The 18904-nt window shown below is 35.0% G+C and overlaps 1 protein-coding gene and 1 pseudogene across 5 annotated transcripts in view; both read right to left on the bottom strand.

The window, feature by feature from the left end:
* The window catches only part of Tmlhe (trimethyllysine hydroxylase, epsilon), a 67915-nt gene that overhangs the window by 19392 nt on the left and 29619 nt on the right, over positions 1-18904 (bottom strand). For 3 of the 5 annotated variants that reach the window (XM_070039420.1, XM_070039425.1, XM_070039422.1), the window contains 2 exons: positions 14650-14828; positions 6594-6770 (listed from right to left, as the gene is read on the bottom strand). In XM_070039420.1, coding sequence (XP_069895521.1) covers positions 6594-6770; positions 14650-14827 — 355 coding nt within the window. In that variant the 5' untranslated portion in view covers position 14828. The remainder of the gene's footprint in view (positions 1-6593; positions 6771-14649; positions 14829-18904) is intronic. The other 2 variants (XM_070039423.1, XM_070039424.1) reach the window with 2 other exon arrangements.
* Positions 13004-13092, bottom strand: LOC138840598 (small nucleolar RNA U3; annotated as a pseudogene).

Here is an 18904-nt window from a genome sequence, read left to right as displayed (position 1 = left end):
GGCTGGCTTTGAACCACAATCCATAGATCTTAGCCTCCTGAGTAGCTAGGTTATAGGCATGAGCCACCAGCACCCAGTTTTTCCCATTTTTAGATAATCTGTGTTGACTGTTTCTTTTGCTGTATAGAAGTTTCTAGTTTGGTACAATCCATTTTGTCAGTTGTCTTATTTCCAAACCAATTGTATTCCTATTCAGGAATTACTTGTGCTTATATCTTGAAGAGTTTCTCATATATTTTACCCTAGAAACTAAGAAGTTCTACATCTTATATTAAGGCTTTTGACCCACTTTGACTTAACTTTTTGTATAGAAGTTTAGTCTCAGTCTTCAGTCTTATATAGATATCCAGTTTTCATGGCATCATTTGTTAAAGAGGCCGCCATTTTTCTAATTTATGTTTTTGGCACCTTACTTAAGAATCAAACGGCTAATAGGCTTCAGCTGATCTCTGAATGTTCTATTTTATTGCATTGTTCTTTTCTAAATAATTTTTGCAGTGCCAGGGATTTAGCTGAAAGCCTTGTATTTTGTTGGTAAGCACTCTAGCAATTAGGCCACGTTCCTGTTTTTCTTTTTTTTTTTTTTTTCAGGTAGGGTCTCACAGTAATTTTGTCTAGGCTGGCCTCAAATCCCTTTCCTCCTGTTTTTGCCTCCCAAGTAGCTAGGATTACAAGCATGTACCACAGCACCTGATGGTTTGGCCTTTTTTTTTTCTTTTTCATTTTTGGTGGTATAGGGGATCATGCTGGGTAGACACTCTTTGGCTTGAGCTTCAACCCTTGTTGCTGTGGTTACTTTTGTGATAGAGTCTTACTTTCTGCCTAGTCTGGTCTGAGGCCCAATCCTCTAACACTTTCCAATCTAGCTGGGATGACAGATGGAAACCACCACACTCAGCACTTTTTGGGTTCTCTTTTGGTTCAGCTTTTTTGCCCAGGGTGGCCTAGAACCACAATCCTCTTGATTTCAGCCTCCCTCATAGAGATGTTGACAGGTGTGTACTATAGTGCCTAGGTATTGGTTGAGATGGGTTCTTGCAATCTTTATGCTTAGGCTAGCCTCAAAATGAGATCGTTCTAATCTCTGCCTCTTGAGTAGCTAGGATTAGATACGAATCACCAGCACCAGGTAGGTGTTGAGTCCCACAGATCTTGTATGTTCTGTTCATACATTCTTCTTATTTTTGTCTGACTGTTACAACATATCTACCTTATCTTTAAGTGCTATTACTCTGTCTTCTATGTTGTCTAGTTTTTAGATAAGGCTTGCAATTGAGTTTTAAAATATGACCTTATTGAGCTTTATATTTACAAAATTTCAGTTTGATTTTATTCTAAATTTTTATTTTTATTGAGTGAATCTCATATCCGGTATTGTCCTCCTTATTTCATTCAGTTGTTCATTTATATTCTCTTTGAATTTATTTTGGTTTTTAATCATATCTTTTATTTCTTCAATCATTCTTATAATTATTTGAATTATTCAGGCTTTCATCCATTTCACTATTAGAATCTGTCTGTGTGGAAGAGCTGACTTTTGTGGGACTTTTACTGTATGGAGATTTGAACATCTAGGCCAAGTTATTGGAAGAGTTAATCTCTTGTTATTTTTTAGTTGAAATATTTTCAAAGTTCAGGCAGGACAGGGTATTGACAGAGTCAAAGTGCAGCTTCTTGTAGCTGGAGTTTGGGCATAGTTTAGTAATCAGATTTTCATACAAACTTCTGTAGTCACTGAGGACAAAACCAACTACACCAAAAGGAGAATATTAGGTTCAAAAGCAATCATAATGATAGACATATTCACTATAGAAATAGAGTACTGCCTGTTTGAAAATAATTACCAACTTCACTAAATAATTATCAACTTCAATAACCTAGAGGAATAAAATATTAAAGATAATATTACTTGAACAAAGATGCAACTAGTGAATGAAAACAGCAATGGTATAAAAACAGGAGAAATAATACTATTGAATAGCATAAAAATAGAGAAGTAAAAATGAGAGAAGAAAGAAGCAAATGGAGGAGGTATCAAGAAAAATAATTAAAATTAGCCAATAGTAAAGTGGGAAACAGATCATATTATTATGATTATTACTCAGAGAAAATGAAACAATCTAAAACTACAATAGTACAGATGAATTGTAGAAAGGGGAATAAAAAAGAGAAGAAAAGGCAAGAACAAGACAAAATATCTAACTGGAGAATGAAAGTGAATAAAAATGGAGGGAGGGAGAAAGGAGAAGGATAGTTGAAAATTAAATATTTAAAGCTGGTTGTGGTAGCTCACATTTATAATTCCAACTATTGGGAAGCTGAGGCAGGGAGACTGCAAGCCCCAGGATCACATAGGCCCTATAAGGAGAGGCAAAGAAATTAGATCTTAAATGGAAAAGTCATGAAAGGGAAGTCCAAAAGTGAAAAAGAGCAAAAAGATATGATATAAAATAGAATGATATTTATTTTAATATTTAAGTTGATCAACCTGGTTTTAAAAGTCTCTGTAGAAAAGTAGACAATCAAAAGTGAAAAGGGAGAAGCAAAAGAAGAGAATAATTTTTTAATAAAAAAGAAAACAGGCATCTAGTCCTCCGAAAATGTTCATCTTGTGGGCTGTAGTGTGAACTGTGGGATCAGTGCCCACTGGGTTTTCTTTACTTGGCAAGGGAAGTCTGTGTAGTATTGACTTCCTCTGTTTTCCTCTGTGTTCTCCTAGCAACCAGAGGGCATATTTTGTAGGGAAGGATGGCAATATCCTGCAGTGGCAGAATGCTCTGCTGGTCTCTATCCTCTAGATCTTTGTCTCCTAGAGCTCTTCCCACTTGGGAAGTGACTTCCACTTTGTGACTCTGACCAGTCTTCACTATGTGGTGCTCTTCACATCCCTAATGCAGACATATATATATATATATATATATATATATATATATATATTTTATATATATAATATATATATATATATATATGTGTCTATAAAGATACTGTACAGAGGGGTTACACGAGTAAGGTAAGGAGTACATTTCCTATGGAGCATTGTTATCCCCTCCTTTGTTTTTCTAAACAGTTAGTTTTTGCTGAGCTATTCCCAAAACACTTGTCTTACAGTTTATTTTTCACTTTGGCTGTCACCCATTGTCATTTTCCATCTGGCCTAATCCACCATAAACACACTAGCCAAACAACACTAGTAACAGGTCAGCATAGGACTTTAACTTTGTTAATCATATCATTTTAGATATGAACTTTGCCCTGTTATATTTTCACACAACTCTTGCATTATCTTTTATTAAATCTGTCTTTTGACCTCATTGTGCCTGCTTGTCTCCTGTCTTAGTCTTTGCTATGCAGACTTCCTTGTGTGGCTAAATCAGTTCTCTACGCCAGCACTCAGTGATCCTTGCTGTGTGTTCGTGGAGCCTACATGATATTTCTGACTTCTGAAGTTTCTAGCTCAGGGTCTTTTGTTTCTATGGCCAGTCCTGGGGCATGAACTCAGGGCCTGGGCACTGTCCTTGAGCTTCTTTTGCTCAAGGCTAGCACTCTACCACTTGGGCCACAGTACCACTTTCAACTTTTTCTGTTTATGTGGTACTGAGGAATCAGACCCAGGGCTTCATGCATACTAGGCAAGCTACTTCACCACTAAGCCACATTCCCAGCCCATGGCTCAGGATCATTACAAAATGTGTTCCTGCCAGTACACCATGCTGAAAAGGAAAGAACTTTTCCAGTGATCACCCATGCTCTATGTTGACTCTAAGATCTCTTTCTGGCTAGGCTGAAAATCTAAATCTGTTTGATACTGAGTTCAAAATTATGTTTTCTGAGTCTCTCATTCTTTCATTTTTGCTTCCTTCCTTTGGTAATTGCTTCTACCCACACAATTCACAGAAGTTTTCAACCTCCATATTCTGTTCTCTAAGACTCTGTTTTGTTAAATAAGATAACCTATGTTCAAACCTGAAACCACAGTGTGTTTTTTTCCTTTGGCTCTTGTTTATTTGTTCTTTCTTTTGTCCGAGGCTGAGCCCTTTGCAGCTTTTTTATGCTCCATTCCATACTAGTCAATTGGTGCACTGGAGCAGACATTTTCTCCCTCTGTTCAGCTTGCTAATACTACCCATTTTCCTTTAAAAAATAGTTCTACCTGTACACTCCTGAAATCTCAGTGCCTTCCCACTATCACCCATTTTAAAGGCTAGTTGCTTTCCAGCTGCTCCTGCTCATTTCCCTAGAAATGTATGTGATATTAATTTACCACCTTAAAAACTTCTCATATTTTTCTTGATCTTTGTAGGTTGGGTGCATCTGAAGAAGTAGAGACTCTCCTAGTATTTGAAGGTTGGCTTTGTCTTAGAAAACCCCATCTGAGGGAAGGGATGGGAAGGGGAAAAGAAAAAAAAAAAAGAAAACCCCATCTGACATGTTCCATAGGCATCTTTTTAGTTTTTCAGTTGTTTCTTACCTGGACATATGAAAGGACTTTTCACCATAAAGATATGATAAATGTTTGAGGACATAGTTGTGTTTGACCTGATTTAAACATTACACAATATGTAGTATGTATCAAAACATCACACAGTACCCCATGAATATGTATAATTTGTGTTATATATCAGATAAAAATAAATTTAATATTAAGATGGGAAATATACATTTCTCAAAAGAAGATCTATAAATGGTCAAGTATACAAAATGCTCAATATCATAAATTATCAGGGAAGTACAAATCAAAATCATGAGATACTACTTTACTTCAATTATTGGAATGGCTATTATAAAAAAGACAAATAATAACAAATAGTAGCAAGAATGTGCAGAAAGAGAAATTCTTTTTTTTTTTTTTTTGTCGGTCGTGGGGCTTGAACTCTGGGCCTGGGCGCTGTCCTTCAGCTCTTCAGCTCAAGGCGAGCGCTCTACCACTTGAGCTACAGCGCCACTTCCGGTTTTCTGGTGGTTTATTGGAGATAGGAGTCTCACGGTCTCTCCTGCCCGGGCTGGCTTTGAACCGCGATCCTCAGATCTCAGCCTCCTGAGTAGCTAGGATTACAGGCGTGAGCCACCAGCACCCGGCAGAAAGAGAAATTCTTATACCCTGTTGTAGGAATGTTTAGTATTTTGGTTTTCTGTGTGTAAATTAATAATTATGTAAGTTAGTACAGCCACTACAGAAAACAAAGTTTTTCCATAGAATGACCATATGATCCAGCAATCCCACTATTAGGTTTATACCTGAAAGAAATGAAATAAGCTGGGTGCCAGTGGCTTATGCCTATAATCCTAGATACTCAGTACTCAGGAGGCTAAGATCTAAGGATCATGGTTCAAAGCTAACCAGGGCAGGAAAAGTCTGTAAGACTCTCATCTCCAATTAATCACCAAAAAGCTATAAGTGGAGCTGTGGCTCAAGTGGTAGAATATTAGCCTTGAGCAAAAAAGCTCATGGATATTGCCAGGTCCTGAGTTCAAGCACCAGGATCTGCATACATACACAAAAGGAAATGAACTAATAGTATCCATTTGCAGAAAACTGAAACTGGATCCCTATCTATCCCCTTGCACCAGTATCAATTCAAAATGTATCAAAGACCATAATGTAAGGTCTGAAACCATGAAACTATTACAGGTAGAAGGTAGGAGAAACAGTAGGTCTCAGGCAGGAATTTTCTGAGTAAAGATCCAGAAAAAAGACTGCCTACAGAATCACAAAATATATGTCTCCATCTATTTTTGTTGCTACAACAAAACATCAGAGGCTCATTTAGGTCATGATTTTGATGTTTGGAAAATCTAAATATCCATCATGTTCTCACCATTCAATCATGCATGCAACAATCATTGAAAACTTCCCCATTGAGGGTTATGCTTGGCCTCAGATGACAAGTATAAACTCTACAGTTCTGTCAAGATTTATCTCAAGGAGCTTTCAGTCTTTTCATCCTTATCAACCACCTGAGGAAAGCAAGGCAGGTATTCTGATCCCTGCTTTATAAATAGAAAAGTGAAAAACAAAGGGTGTGTGACTATGCTGAGTCACACAGTTAGCTCACCATGGGGCTGGCTGGAGCATTGGAATCTTCTCTCTATCTTAAACTCTTTCCATTTTTCCCATACTAAAGCAAGATGGTGAAGAACACAAGCTTGGAGCTAAGGTGGACTCAGTTCCACCATTTCTCAGCTGTGTGCTCTTGGGGTCATTCTTTAATGGCTTCATGCTTCAATTTTACCCTCTATAGAACACTCTACACTTGAGCCACAGCATCACTTCCAGCTTTTTCTGCTTATGTAGTACTGAGGAATCGAACCCAGGGCTCCATGCATATTAGACAAGCACGCTACTACCAAGCCACATTTCCAGCCTTCTAGTTTCATCTTTATCCTGCCACTCTAGCTAAGTTTCTTAGATGGCATTCAGTCTTAGCATTAAGTACCATATTAGTAGTGAAGAGAAAAACTAAGACTCTTCAAAATTCTTCTAAGGAGAAAAATTAACTGAAAGAATATTCTAGTTTGGAGAGGACCAAACTTCTTTCACAAAATCATTGTTCTTTAGACTACTACAAATAAGAATAAGTCTCCTATTTACTTACAAGTGAAAAAGAGTGTAGTCTCATCCAGATGAATGGTCTTTGGCTTGATATATAAATCCACACTAGCAGTGTCCAAGCTGCGCTGGTGAGTCTTAGAGTTGTAGCATGATGCTGAGCGGCAGTGATCTCGAAGCCAGACATAATCAAAGTGCATCACAGTATTAGCATATTGCAATTCTAAAGAAAATATTACATTCATCAGAAATATTTATTTAAGAAAATTGAACAAATAGCCAGAAAACTTCTAGAAGATTTATACCAAGAACAAAGACAATAAAAATAGTTCCTTACCAATTATTAAAACATAATATATACCTTCTATAGTTAAAATGGTATAATACTGATATAAGAATAGATCAAATAATGGAAGAGTATAAGAAGCCCAGAAATACACCTAAATGGGTAGATGGATATAGGATGCCCTTGCACTATGTTAGCAACTCTTTTGTTAAGGTGAAGTTACATGAAAATGAAAACTCACAAAAAGTCAAATACTTTCCTATGAACCAATTTACTACTTTTGAAAAGTAAATAAAAAAGAAATCAAATTTATAAAAGCAACAAAACTATAAATTACCTAGGAATAAATGAAAACATGGAGGAATGCTATAGAGAGACCCATAAAACCATGTTGAAAGACTTGAAAGAAAGCTATAAGGAGAAGTACCATGTTTACAGAGGCAGTTTCAATAGTGAAAAGGAAAAAAAATCTACAAATTAAAACTCAAATTCCATGTAATTGTGATCTATATCCTAGTGAAATTTTCATGTAATGGATGTCAAGTCCAAAATCCATGTTGAAAAAGAACAGATTCATAATTTTGAGAAAGAAGAAAGTATGGGTATCAGATATAAAAAGCTTATTTTAAAATGATAGTTTTTAAAGTATTAGTATAGAATAAATAAGTAGATCAAGGGAACATTACAAAGACTCATTCATAATATGAACCTGTGGTAAATGAAAAATGTGGTATTTCCTAACTCTAGGAGAAAGATGGGCTCTTCAATGAGTGGTATTGGAAAAAATTAATATTTCAAACAATAAACTGTCTTTGTAACAGAAGTACATTTCTGATAGATTAAAATATAAAACATTATCTGTCAACCTCCTTGAGATAGGAAAGGCTGTTTTATATACTACAAAAAGAACAAAATATAAAAACATTTTATTTTGAAAACAATATAAAAACCTTAAAGCAAAATAGCAGAAAGCAAAAACACCCCAGCAGATTTGAATTTTGAATGTGTCCCAGTCCACACATACATCCTTTGGCTAAGCGCTTTAAGAATGATCTTTGATCACTAGTTGAATGATTACTGAACCATCTGAGGATTCTCAATTTTAGCATTATGGATATCAAGGTTAGATAATTTTTTGTTGCAGGGTACTATTTTGTACATTGTAGTATGCTTAGTAGCATCTCTGGTCTCTATGCAACCAGTAGCATCTTCCTCTCCAGTATGACAGACCAAAATGTCCCTAGAGATTGCTAAATATGACAATGTGAGGAGGGTGGGGAAAATTGTGCTGTTGTGAGGCACAAAGCTATGGTGACTCCAGAACAATGTCTAGGGAATCACAGTTTAAAAAACTGAAGTAGACACAACACTGGTTGCACACTCAACAGAATTACTTCAGGCAAGTCAGCAAACAAACAAATATGAAAAGCAGAGCAATAATCCCATTAATGTCAGAACTCAGTTACTGCAAGATATCAATTAAACTACCAGGGTCTTCAACAAAAAAAATCATGGTAGGCAATATACTAAAAATCCAGATATTGAAGTCAACCGAGAGTCTGAAACAACTACAATACTTTGGAACTGCTGATATTATGGGATGAAGTTGTTTATTGGTGATGTCCTTTTAAAGTTGGACTTACTATCATAGGATCAAAGTGGGAATGATAAGCAAAATTATGCGTGTAATGATTATTTTGTCAACTTGATTGGGCCATGGGAATGCCCAGGAATCTGGCTAAATATTAATCCTGAATATGCCTATGAAGTTGTTTCTGGAAGTGATTAACATTTGAATCAATAGATTGAGTAAAAAATTTTCTCCTCAGTGTAGGTGGTTGTTACTCTACATTGAGGGTCTGAATGAAACAAAAAGGTAGAAGGGAGAATTATGTTGACACAATAGTCTTTTGATCTTAGACTGGAGATTATACTATAAACTTTCTATCTAGGACCCCTAGGCTTGGACTATAACTTATATCATTAGTTCTTTTCATTCTCAGGCCATCAGACTGAAACTGGAACTACACTGGTAGTTTTCCTGTGTCTCTAGTTTAAAGATGAGATTGAGGTACTCCTTAGCCTCTACAAAATTGCATGATCTAATTCCTTGTCTGTGTGAGTGTTCATATTACACATACACATACAATTTCCCAGTCGATTCTCTTCTGTTTCTCTGTAGAACACTGACTAGCATGAAAACTGGTAGTGAGAAGTAAGGTACTAATATAACAAACATCTTAAAATTTGGAAGTGGCTTTAGAACTTGGAAGTAGGTAGAAGCTGGAGAGGTATGCTAGAAAAATTCAGGATTACCACAAATGGGGTGATTCTGGTGAAGGCTCAGAAATAAAAGGGGAGAGCTGAGTTAAGAAAAACCCTGCATTTTCTTAGACAATACATAAATAATCATAAATAGAATTTTGGTAGAAGTGTGGATAGTAAAGGCCTTTCTCATAAGGTGTCAGACAGAAATGAAGATGATACCATTGGACAATGAGAAAAAAAAGTGATCCCTTTAATAAAGGGGCAAAAAAAATCCTAGGCTGAATTGTCAAAGACAACTTGAGAATAATTAAGGAGGATATTTAGCTGAGATGATTTCTAACCAAACATTGAAGAAACACTGGCTCCTTCTGACTTCTTACAATAAAATATAAGATGAATGAAATAAGGAACTATTAAGTAAAATAGCAACCAGAACTTAATGCTTTAGAATTTTTATTTATCTTATTCAGATTGTAAACAATGAGAAAACATGTTCTGAAGAGAACAGTAAAGTGTGGCTGACCCAGCATTTGATAAAGAATTAAGTGTGGGTATGAACCACTGTCCTACTCAACCATCTTAATAGATGCCAGGAACAGAGATAGGATTAAACCTGAAGAGACATTTATGATAATGGATATTAAATTTTGTTGTTTTTCTGATTCTAATGATATCACATAACATTTTTAATTTATTATTTTCATGTGGTACATTACATAAATCATTGCTTTGAAAAAAATTAAACCAAACTTGCATTCCTGGATGGACTACCTGATCTTGATATATTATCTTTCATATGAAATATTATCTTTCGTATGTATTGTTGAATTCAATTTGTTCATATTCTGATTAGGGTTTTTGTGTCTATGGTCATGAACTACTACCCTCCAGTTACTTTTCACTATCTTTTTTTTGGTGAAGGAGAGCGATTCATGGATTTGATATTATAAAAGAACTGCATAATAAAGTAAGTCATTTATTTTCTGGAAGAGAATGAAAGAAGGAGTGATATTTCTTTTTCAGCATTTGGTAGAGTTTATAGTTAAACAATCTGGGTCTGATGTTTTTGACTTTGGAATATTTTGACTAGTAATCCTATGTTTTATAATATACATAGGACTACTCAAGTTATTTATTTCTCCTGGAATACATTTTGACAATTTCTGTGTATCTTTTTTCAGCTGTCATGACAAAATGTTATAGACTGAGTAGTTTAACAGAAATTTATTAATCACAGTTTTGAAGGCTGGATATCCAGATCAAGTTTTGATTTGGTTCCTGGTGAAGGAGAGAGAGAGATCTCAACCATTCCTTCCATTTTTATAAAACACAAGTTTTATTTTATCAGGGTTCTACCCATGTAACCTCACTTAATCTTAATTATGTTCTTCAAAGAACTGTCCCAGTATAGTTATAAAGGGATTGTAGGGCTTCAATAAATGAATTTTTGGTGGATGCAATTGAGTCCATAATAGTTTATTTACAGGAATTGGTCTCTTTTATTTAACTTACCAAATCTGTGGGCACAGAATGTTTTTGTAGTATTCCCCTTTTCGTCCCAATATCATTAAGATCAATAAAAATTATTGATGTTGGTAATTTGTTTCTTTCTTTATTCTTGGTTAACCTGAATAGAAGTTAATCAATTTTATTTATTTCAAGGAAACAGATTTTGGGTTCATCGATTTTCTTGTTTCTCTCTATTTTCAATGTCACTGGTTTGTGGTCTGTCAATTCCATTTCTTGTGCTATTTTTAAGTTTAATTTGTTCTTATTTATCTAATTTCCCAATGTAGTATGTTGCTTAGGCTATTTATCCATTCATTTACTTATTTATTTTTATTTTCTAATATATGTATGTATTGCATTCATTTCTTTCCAACCAATGCTTTAGCTGCTTTCTGAATTTCAATAGGCTATGTATTCATTTTTACTTAGTTCAAAACATTTTTAATTTCCATTAAGGCTGTCTATTCATGTACTTTTTAGAGGTCTATGGCTTAATTTCAAAATACTTGGGGCTATTCTATTTTTAAGTTTTTATTCCTACTTGACTATTGTATGATCAAAGTACGTATCTGTTGTTAAGAGTCTTTTAACTTTTTGAACTTTGTTTTATGGCTCAGATTGTAGTTTATCTTAGTGGATGCTTCATGTGCTCTTCAGAACAATGAGTAGTCCACTACAGTTGAGTGAATTCTTCTACAAATGCCAGTTAGGTCTAGTTAGCTGAAAATGCTGTTCAGGCTATCCATACCCTTGCAGATTTCTTTCCTAGCTAATTTATCAGTTGCTGAAAAAGAAAGAATGTCTCTAATGACAATTGTGATTTTGGTTATTTCTATCAGTTTTTGTTTCATAAATTTTGATGGTCTATTTTTACATTTTTTGAGAAGTGATCTAATTATTGCTATATCATGTGCCTCTTTATCCTAGACAATCTTTCTTATCCTGAAGATTGCTTTGTCTAGAGTTAATATAGTTATTGGGAGGTCTTGAGTTGAAAGCTTTTTCTCTAAGTTCATGAATAAAACAAGGATGTTCACATTTGGCATTTCAAGTCAACATAGGACTAGAACTTATAGCCAGAGTAATTAGGTAAGAAGAAGAAATTAAAGGAATGATTTTACATATAGAAAACCATAAAGATTCCACCAAAACTCTTAAATAATTAATAAATGAGTTCAGTGAAGTTGTAGGATACAAAATCAGCATGTAAAATTAGTACTATTTCTACACATTAACAATGAACTATCCCCCAAATTAATAATAATCCCGTTTGCATTTGTCACAAAAATAAAATACTTAGGAATATCTTTAACTAATGGAGTAAAAAAAAATCTGTGTACTATAATACATTGATGAAAGAAATGTTAAATATATTCTATCTTCATAGACTGGAAAAGTTAATACTGGAAAAATGTCCATACTACTTGAAGTAATCTATGATTTAGTGTAATTCCTTTAAAAATGCCAATGAAGCTAGATTTTTAAACTTATAATCTAGATTTTATGAACTTATAAGTAAATATGTTGGGTGATATCAGTTAATACAAATGTATTAACTGAATTGTGATAGATTCAAGGGATACAAATGGATTAACTGAAATATGGTAGATTCAAAGGAGGACTCTGTAATTCTTTAAAGAGGAAAAGTTAAAGTTGAACAAAGTAAACACCAGGAAGTGAGTACTTGAAAGGGGTGGGGTGGGTCAAGGGAAAAGAGGTAGACAAATGAAGAGGAAAAAAGGGAGAGAATGCAGTCAAGAATTCAGTGGAAATCCTACAAAATTAAGAGTCAGGGGAAAGGGTGGTAGGGGAGGGATGGGTGAGAATGTTGAAAGGAGTGACATTGAGTAAGATGCATTGTATTCATAAACGTTTTTTTTATTCATAAACTTTTTTAAATGGCAACTCCTTTGTACAACTATTTAAAGATAATATAAAATAAATAAATATAAAAAGGGGTGACAGGGATCAATATGTACTGTATTCATAAACTCCTTTGTTAGGAAGTGGTAGAGCGCTAGCCTTGAGCTGACAAGCTGAGGGACAGTGCTCAGGCCCAGAGTTCAAGCCCCACAACCGACCAAAAAACAAAAACAAAAACAAAACTCCTTTATTAAATGGCAACTCCTTTGTATAACTACTTAAAGATAATTAAAAAAGGGGGCTGGGAAGGTGGCTCAGTGGTAGAGCGCTTGCCTTGCATGCATGAGGCCCTGGGTTCGATTCCTCAGCACCACATAAGCAGAAAATAAAAGCCGGAAGTGGCGTTGTGGCTCAAGTGGTAGAGTGCTAGCCTTGAGCTGAAGAGCCGAGGGACAGTGCCCGGGCCCAGAGTGCAGGCCCCACAACCGGACCAAAAACAAAAACAAATAAAGATAATTAAAAAAGGAAAATTTTCTCAAAAATACTTTTGGCACTCTACATGATCAGTGGAGTTTCTCTAGTAACAAACTATAGAAATGATCCCTGAAAGTATAGCCTTTCAAAAGTATTTTTTAGTCCTAAATTATGTCAGGATGGATCATTTTAATGCCTGTGTTTTGCAAATCTGATTCTGCTTTGTCTATTTTCAGTTTTGTTACTTCATATTTATTTTAGCATGTTTTATAATTTTGTTATTGTTGAAAGCATACAGGTAAGTATAGCAAATAATACTGAAGCAAATAGGACTTTATCATAAATATATTAATTTGGTGATGAATTTGATCATGTTTTCTGCTTATTATTTTTATGGCTACCAAAGGCATTACATTTCTCTAGTGATCTTTTTTTCCTCAGCTCTCTTGGCCTTGGACCTTTCCTTTGTGTTGCACCTCAGTAGTAATATGTTAATTGAAGCTCTCCTAAAATAATCAACTGCTATTTTAACTGGGTATCTCTTAGCTTGTTATGATTTGGTCAAGGAAATCATTGTATTTTAGATTAAGTTTGCCTTTGAAGTGCACAGTGGGCTTGTGCTTTGGGAGTGTAGCCTAAAAAATTCTTTTTGTCTCTCTTCTAGGGTGTTTCAGACTGACCTGTATCTACCCAAATGATATGTTCATGTCCTAACTCCTAGTACCTATGAACATGCCCACATTTGGAAATACAAAGGTCTTGACTTGTGATCTTTTTGAGTTTATGACAGTACAGGAGCAATATGATACTAAACAATTTATGTGTGGCTAATGTATGATTTATGGTAGGTTAAGTGCACTGAATGTACTTTAACATGAATTTTCAACTTACAAAGGGTTTATCAGGATGAAAACCTATTATAGGAGGATTGATTGGGTTGTTACTGGTCTAATGAAGTTAAAATGAAGCCCTAGTGAGTTATGGTGGGCTTCAAATCCAAGGACTGGTTCTTTTAAAAAGAGACAGATTTGAAGACATAAAAAAGACAATGCAGAGAGGATATGTGAAGATGGAAGCAGTGATTGAAATGATGCTACCTCAAGCAAAATACTCACTTTGTGTCAATTATTGTAGAAGCCCTAGTAACCTTATACAAAGGATAAACTTCCCCATCCCCTACCCTGTAAAACTTTTCTGGTTATAACATTCCTCATCTATATGTTTGATACTTTTCTTTCCTTCTTTTCTTTCTTCTTTTTCTTTCCTTTCTTTCCCTTCCTTCTCTTTCATCCTTTTTTCTTTTTTTTCTTTCTCTCTCTCTCCCTCCCTCCCTTTTCCCTTATTTCCTTCCTTCTCTCTCTTCTTTTTTTGCTTCTCTGTCTCTCTGTTTCTGTCTGTCTCTGTCTGTCTGTCGGTCTTCTTAGGTGATACAGGAAGATGGAATTTGGCTAGAGGAGGATATAGTTCCCTATGCCCAGTTGGTTTGGGATTTCATTGTTGCTCTGTTATTTTTTTTTCTTTTTGCAACTTCCAGAGAATCTTCCAAATAAATTGCTAAAGTTCCTCTCAATTCAGCAGGAAGTATTTTTAGGCCACATAAAAAGTACTTGTTGCACAATAAAATGAATATTTTTAATACTACTAAATTATATATTTAAATGGATAATGCGGTAAATGGTATGCTATGTAACACATCCCTTACCAAAGTGATCTTCATGTTGCTGCCAAGTACAATTTTGAGTCTTGGAGGCTGTGTGGTGCCGATGGATGGCTAACGGAAATAAGCTTTTGAAGTTGGACTGTTCAAGGGCTTGAATTACCCTTGCCTTCAGCAAATTCTTGAGCCTACTTTGCAGGTAGGACATCCTATAGTACCACATCCTATAGGAATGGACAATAACAAGAGAGAGTAACAATATAAAACAACTTTCATGAAGCTACGAAAATAACAATATGTTGGTATAAGAAGGTCTTCATCAGATATGATCACCTCAGCTGATTCCTCAAAAATTATAAGCTAAACAAACTATTATTAATACATTTACCCTGGTTGTGAAATTCTCCTACAGCAGCAGAAAACTAAGACATATGGTTAATAAATTTATGAAACTATGTTCAACATAATTATGAGCAGGGAAATTTAATCAATCTATAACAAGATATCATTTAATATCCATTTTACTGATTTCTAAATATTGACTTTAATGCAATCATATATTACTTCCAGTAAAATAAAGTTTTATATCTTCTTTTCCAAACCTTTGTATCTTATATTTGTGTTTCTTGACTAACAATCAGTTAAATAAGGAACATACTTGACTCATTTCTGATCTTGAGGAAAAACATTTACTATTTCATGGTTAATTATGATGTTTGATATGTTCTTTTATGGTTGTTGTTATTTGTCATTGGTGATCTTTGTCAGGCTAGAGAAAGTCCCTTCAATTTCTAGTTTTATAAGAGCATATGAATAAGTGTTAACATTTTCAAATGTATTTTCTGCATTTATTGAAATAACTATGGCTTTCTGCTTTGTTCTAATAATGCAATTAATTATGTTAAAACAACTTAGCATTTCCGGGATAAGCCTGTTTGAACTTGATATTGTTAGGTTTTTAAAGAGGAATCCAAGTCAGAACCACACCAAGCACATGGTATTCAGGTAAGGGGAAAGAGAGCGTCTGGCCCTAGGGCTAGGCCTTATCTAGGGTAGGGGCAGGGAAAGGTGTGCAGAAGTGACCCCTTCCAGGCGTGCCAGTTGCCTAGGTAACGCTGGTACTGGGCAGAGACTTTGCTGGGAGGAGGGTGGAGTCTGCACACCATCCAGGAGCGGACCTTATATATTATTGGATTCAATGTGTTTGAACATTCTCTTTTCTTTTTTTGTGGTACTAGAGATGGAAATCAGAGTCTTGTACATAGGCAAATGCTCTGTAGGCTGCATTCTTAGCCTAATATGCTAAAATTTTTACACAGCATTTTGTATCTAGATACATGAGGACATGTCTTTACCAGGTATTTTATCACATTAATGCTGGTTTTACAAAATAAATTATGAAGTGTTTAAGTGTTTCATCTATCTCTACTATTTGAAAGAAACTAGAATTCAATGAAGAAGCTGGGACAGAGGTAGGAAGAATGACTGGAATTGTATTTGTGGATGGTATTTTTCCTTATGGGACTGCTAGAATTTTTGTCTGAGTCTCATATTTTTCTTATATCACAGTTTTAGAAACCCTGATGTCTTCTTTCATCTTATTTTTTTCAATTTTTATAATTTCTATTTATTGGCCCTTTTATTATATTGTGCTAGTATGCAGTTGAAGTAGTTGAAATAATTTTTCATTTGACATGTCATTTTTCAATATTAATATTTACATTTAGTCCTTATTTAGAAATTCTTTCTTCTGAAATTTCCCATCTTTTTATCCATTCTATTCATTTTCCTTTTAAAGTCTGCTACCATATTTACAATAACTGCTAAGTGCTCTATCTAAAAGTGCCAGTCTAGATAATCTGTGAGTCTGTATTTACAGACGATTTTATCCTTTCATAGGCAGACAAAGAGACTCATCTCCGACTAATGAGCAAAAAACTAGAAGTGGAAGGGTGGCTCAAGTGGTAGAGTACCAGCCATAAGTAAAAAGTTAAGCAAGAGCATGAGGCCTTGAATTCAAGCCCTAGTTACTGGCACAAAAAATAATATTAAATGGGCAAATACATTGTCTATTTACATTGACTATAATTAATGATATATTTAAGTTTAACCCTAACCATATCACTTTTTTTGTTTCTGTCTTGCTTATTCTGATACCTTTTCTTTTCTTTCTTGCTTCTTTTAGTACTAATGGGGGCAATTTGTATTATCCTATTTTTTCCAACTTTTGTTAATTATACCATAGCCCCCTTCATTTGTGGGTAACATGTTCCTGACCCCCAATGGATGCATAAAAGTGAAAATAGTATTCAACCCTATATTGTGTTTTTTTCTATTCATATATCCCAATGATAGTTTAATTTATAAAGTAGGCACAATAAAGATTAACAATAATAAAATTTAGCAATTTTAACAACATATTGTAATAAAAATTATGTGAATGTAGTTTCTCTGTCTCTCAAAGTATCTTATTGTATTGTACTTATCCATCTTGCTGAGCTATTACATGACACAATGCCTTCCACCACCTGGTCCTGAGATAACTATCAGCCTCAATTCCTGCCACTTCTATCTTTATCCATCACTGTCTTTCTTCACTTAAAGAAACTCATGCTTATGTTCATTGGTCTCTCAAAGTGAAAGTCCTGCCACATTCATCCTTCAAGAATCATACTAAGCAAAATGAACCCTAAGATAGGAACACTATCGCTGTTGTTTTTAATGTACCATGTGATATTATTGTTTCTCTTTTATGTTCTTCCCCCATGGTATAACCCCTGTTGTCACTGTATTTGATTCCGGTGCCCTGCATCTTGTATATATATTTTTCTAATTTGGGGAAGGGAAGGGAAATAACAAAATGCTTAAGCAAGGATACAGATTGATCCATTGTAACAATGAGATGTAAAAGATACTATGTTCAAAATGAACTTTACAGTTGTGGGGGGTAGGAGCTGGAGAGGTGGGGAGGTAAAGGATGGTAGGGGATAAACAAAGGAGGGGGTAACAATGGTTGATAGGAAATGTACTCAGTACCTTACTCATGTAATTGTAACCCCTCTACACAGTATCTTTACAGTAAAAAAAATAAAAAAAAACTACATATCATCTTATCCTAGAAACCTTTCCTAAACTCCCAGAGTTCTCTTGTCATACTCTGCTTTTGTTTCTTTCTTCCTAAAATAAAATAAAAAATGAAGCTGGGTGCAGTCCTAATACCCAGTTTGCAGAAATCAGGAAGATTGTAATCAAAGATGGCCAGGGTCTAAATGCAAGACCTTAATCAGAAAATAACTAAAGGAGCCTGGCATCAGTTGCTCACAGTTGTAATCCTAGCTATAGAAGAGATCCAGATTACAGTTTAAAGCCAGCCAGGGCAGAAAAGTTAGAAAGATTCCAACTTCAAAATAAACATTAAAAACGCTTGGGATGGAGGTGTGTTTCAAGTGGCATAGCACTAGTGTAAGGAGTAAACCATAAAACTAGAAGGCCCAGAGTTCAAACCCTAGAAATGGGAAAAGAAAAATCAAAAAGGGCTGAGGTACAATGTAAATGGAAATACAAGGCCCTGAATTCACTCTCAAATACTACCAAAAAATCTAAAACTAAAGTAAGGTTTTTGTTGAATGTGTTGATAACCTGACAATTTTCTTTTTTTCTTTTTTTGTTGGTTGTGGGGTTGAACTCTGGGCCTGGGCACTGTCCCTCAGCTCTTCAGCTCGAGGCTAGTGCTCTGCCACTTGAGCCACAGCATCACTTCTGGTTTTCTGGTGGTTTATTGGAGATAAGAGTCTCATGGACTTTGCTACCTGGGCTGGGTTTGAACTGTGATCCTCAGATCTCAGCCTCCTGAGTAGCTAGGATTACAGGCTAACTTGACAATTTTCTAAACAGGCTAACTGGTGCCTGGCTAACTTGACAATTTTCTAAATACCCACTTTAAAATCTGTTCTACAAGCTAATGAAGGAGAAATTAACTCTGACTAGTAGACTAAAGCATCCCCATTCTTTCTTGACGTATCTCTCCTATTTTACTTAATTTGATGACAATAGTTCAATAGTATCATCTGAGTTAAAATTTTCCCATGTCAGGATACAAGTACTTTTCCTGTGTGAAAATATAGTTAAAATGGTGTTTTTGTCTTTACAAATATGACTTTCTATAGCCTGGGGTAATTTGGGACCTTATTCTTCCAAATCCAAATCCTTTAGGTACATACCACCAGCGTTATCCTTTATTCTCTTTTGCATCACTGATGGCAAATTAAGACTAATTAGACTTTGCCAGAGAACCAAGCAG

This window comes from Dipodomys merriami, unplaced genomic scaffold (assembly GCF_024711535.1).
Source record: "Dipodomys merriami isolate MVZ:Mamm:240054 unplaced genomic scaffold, mDipMer1.0.p SCAF_3, whole genome shotgun sequence".
Classification (NCBI taxonomy): Eukaryota; Metazoa; Chordata; class Mammalia; order Rodentia; family Heteromyidae; genus Dipodomys; species Dipodomys merriami.
This window is presented reverse-complemented; position numbering and strand designations above follow the sequence as displayed.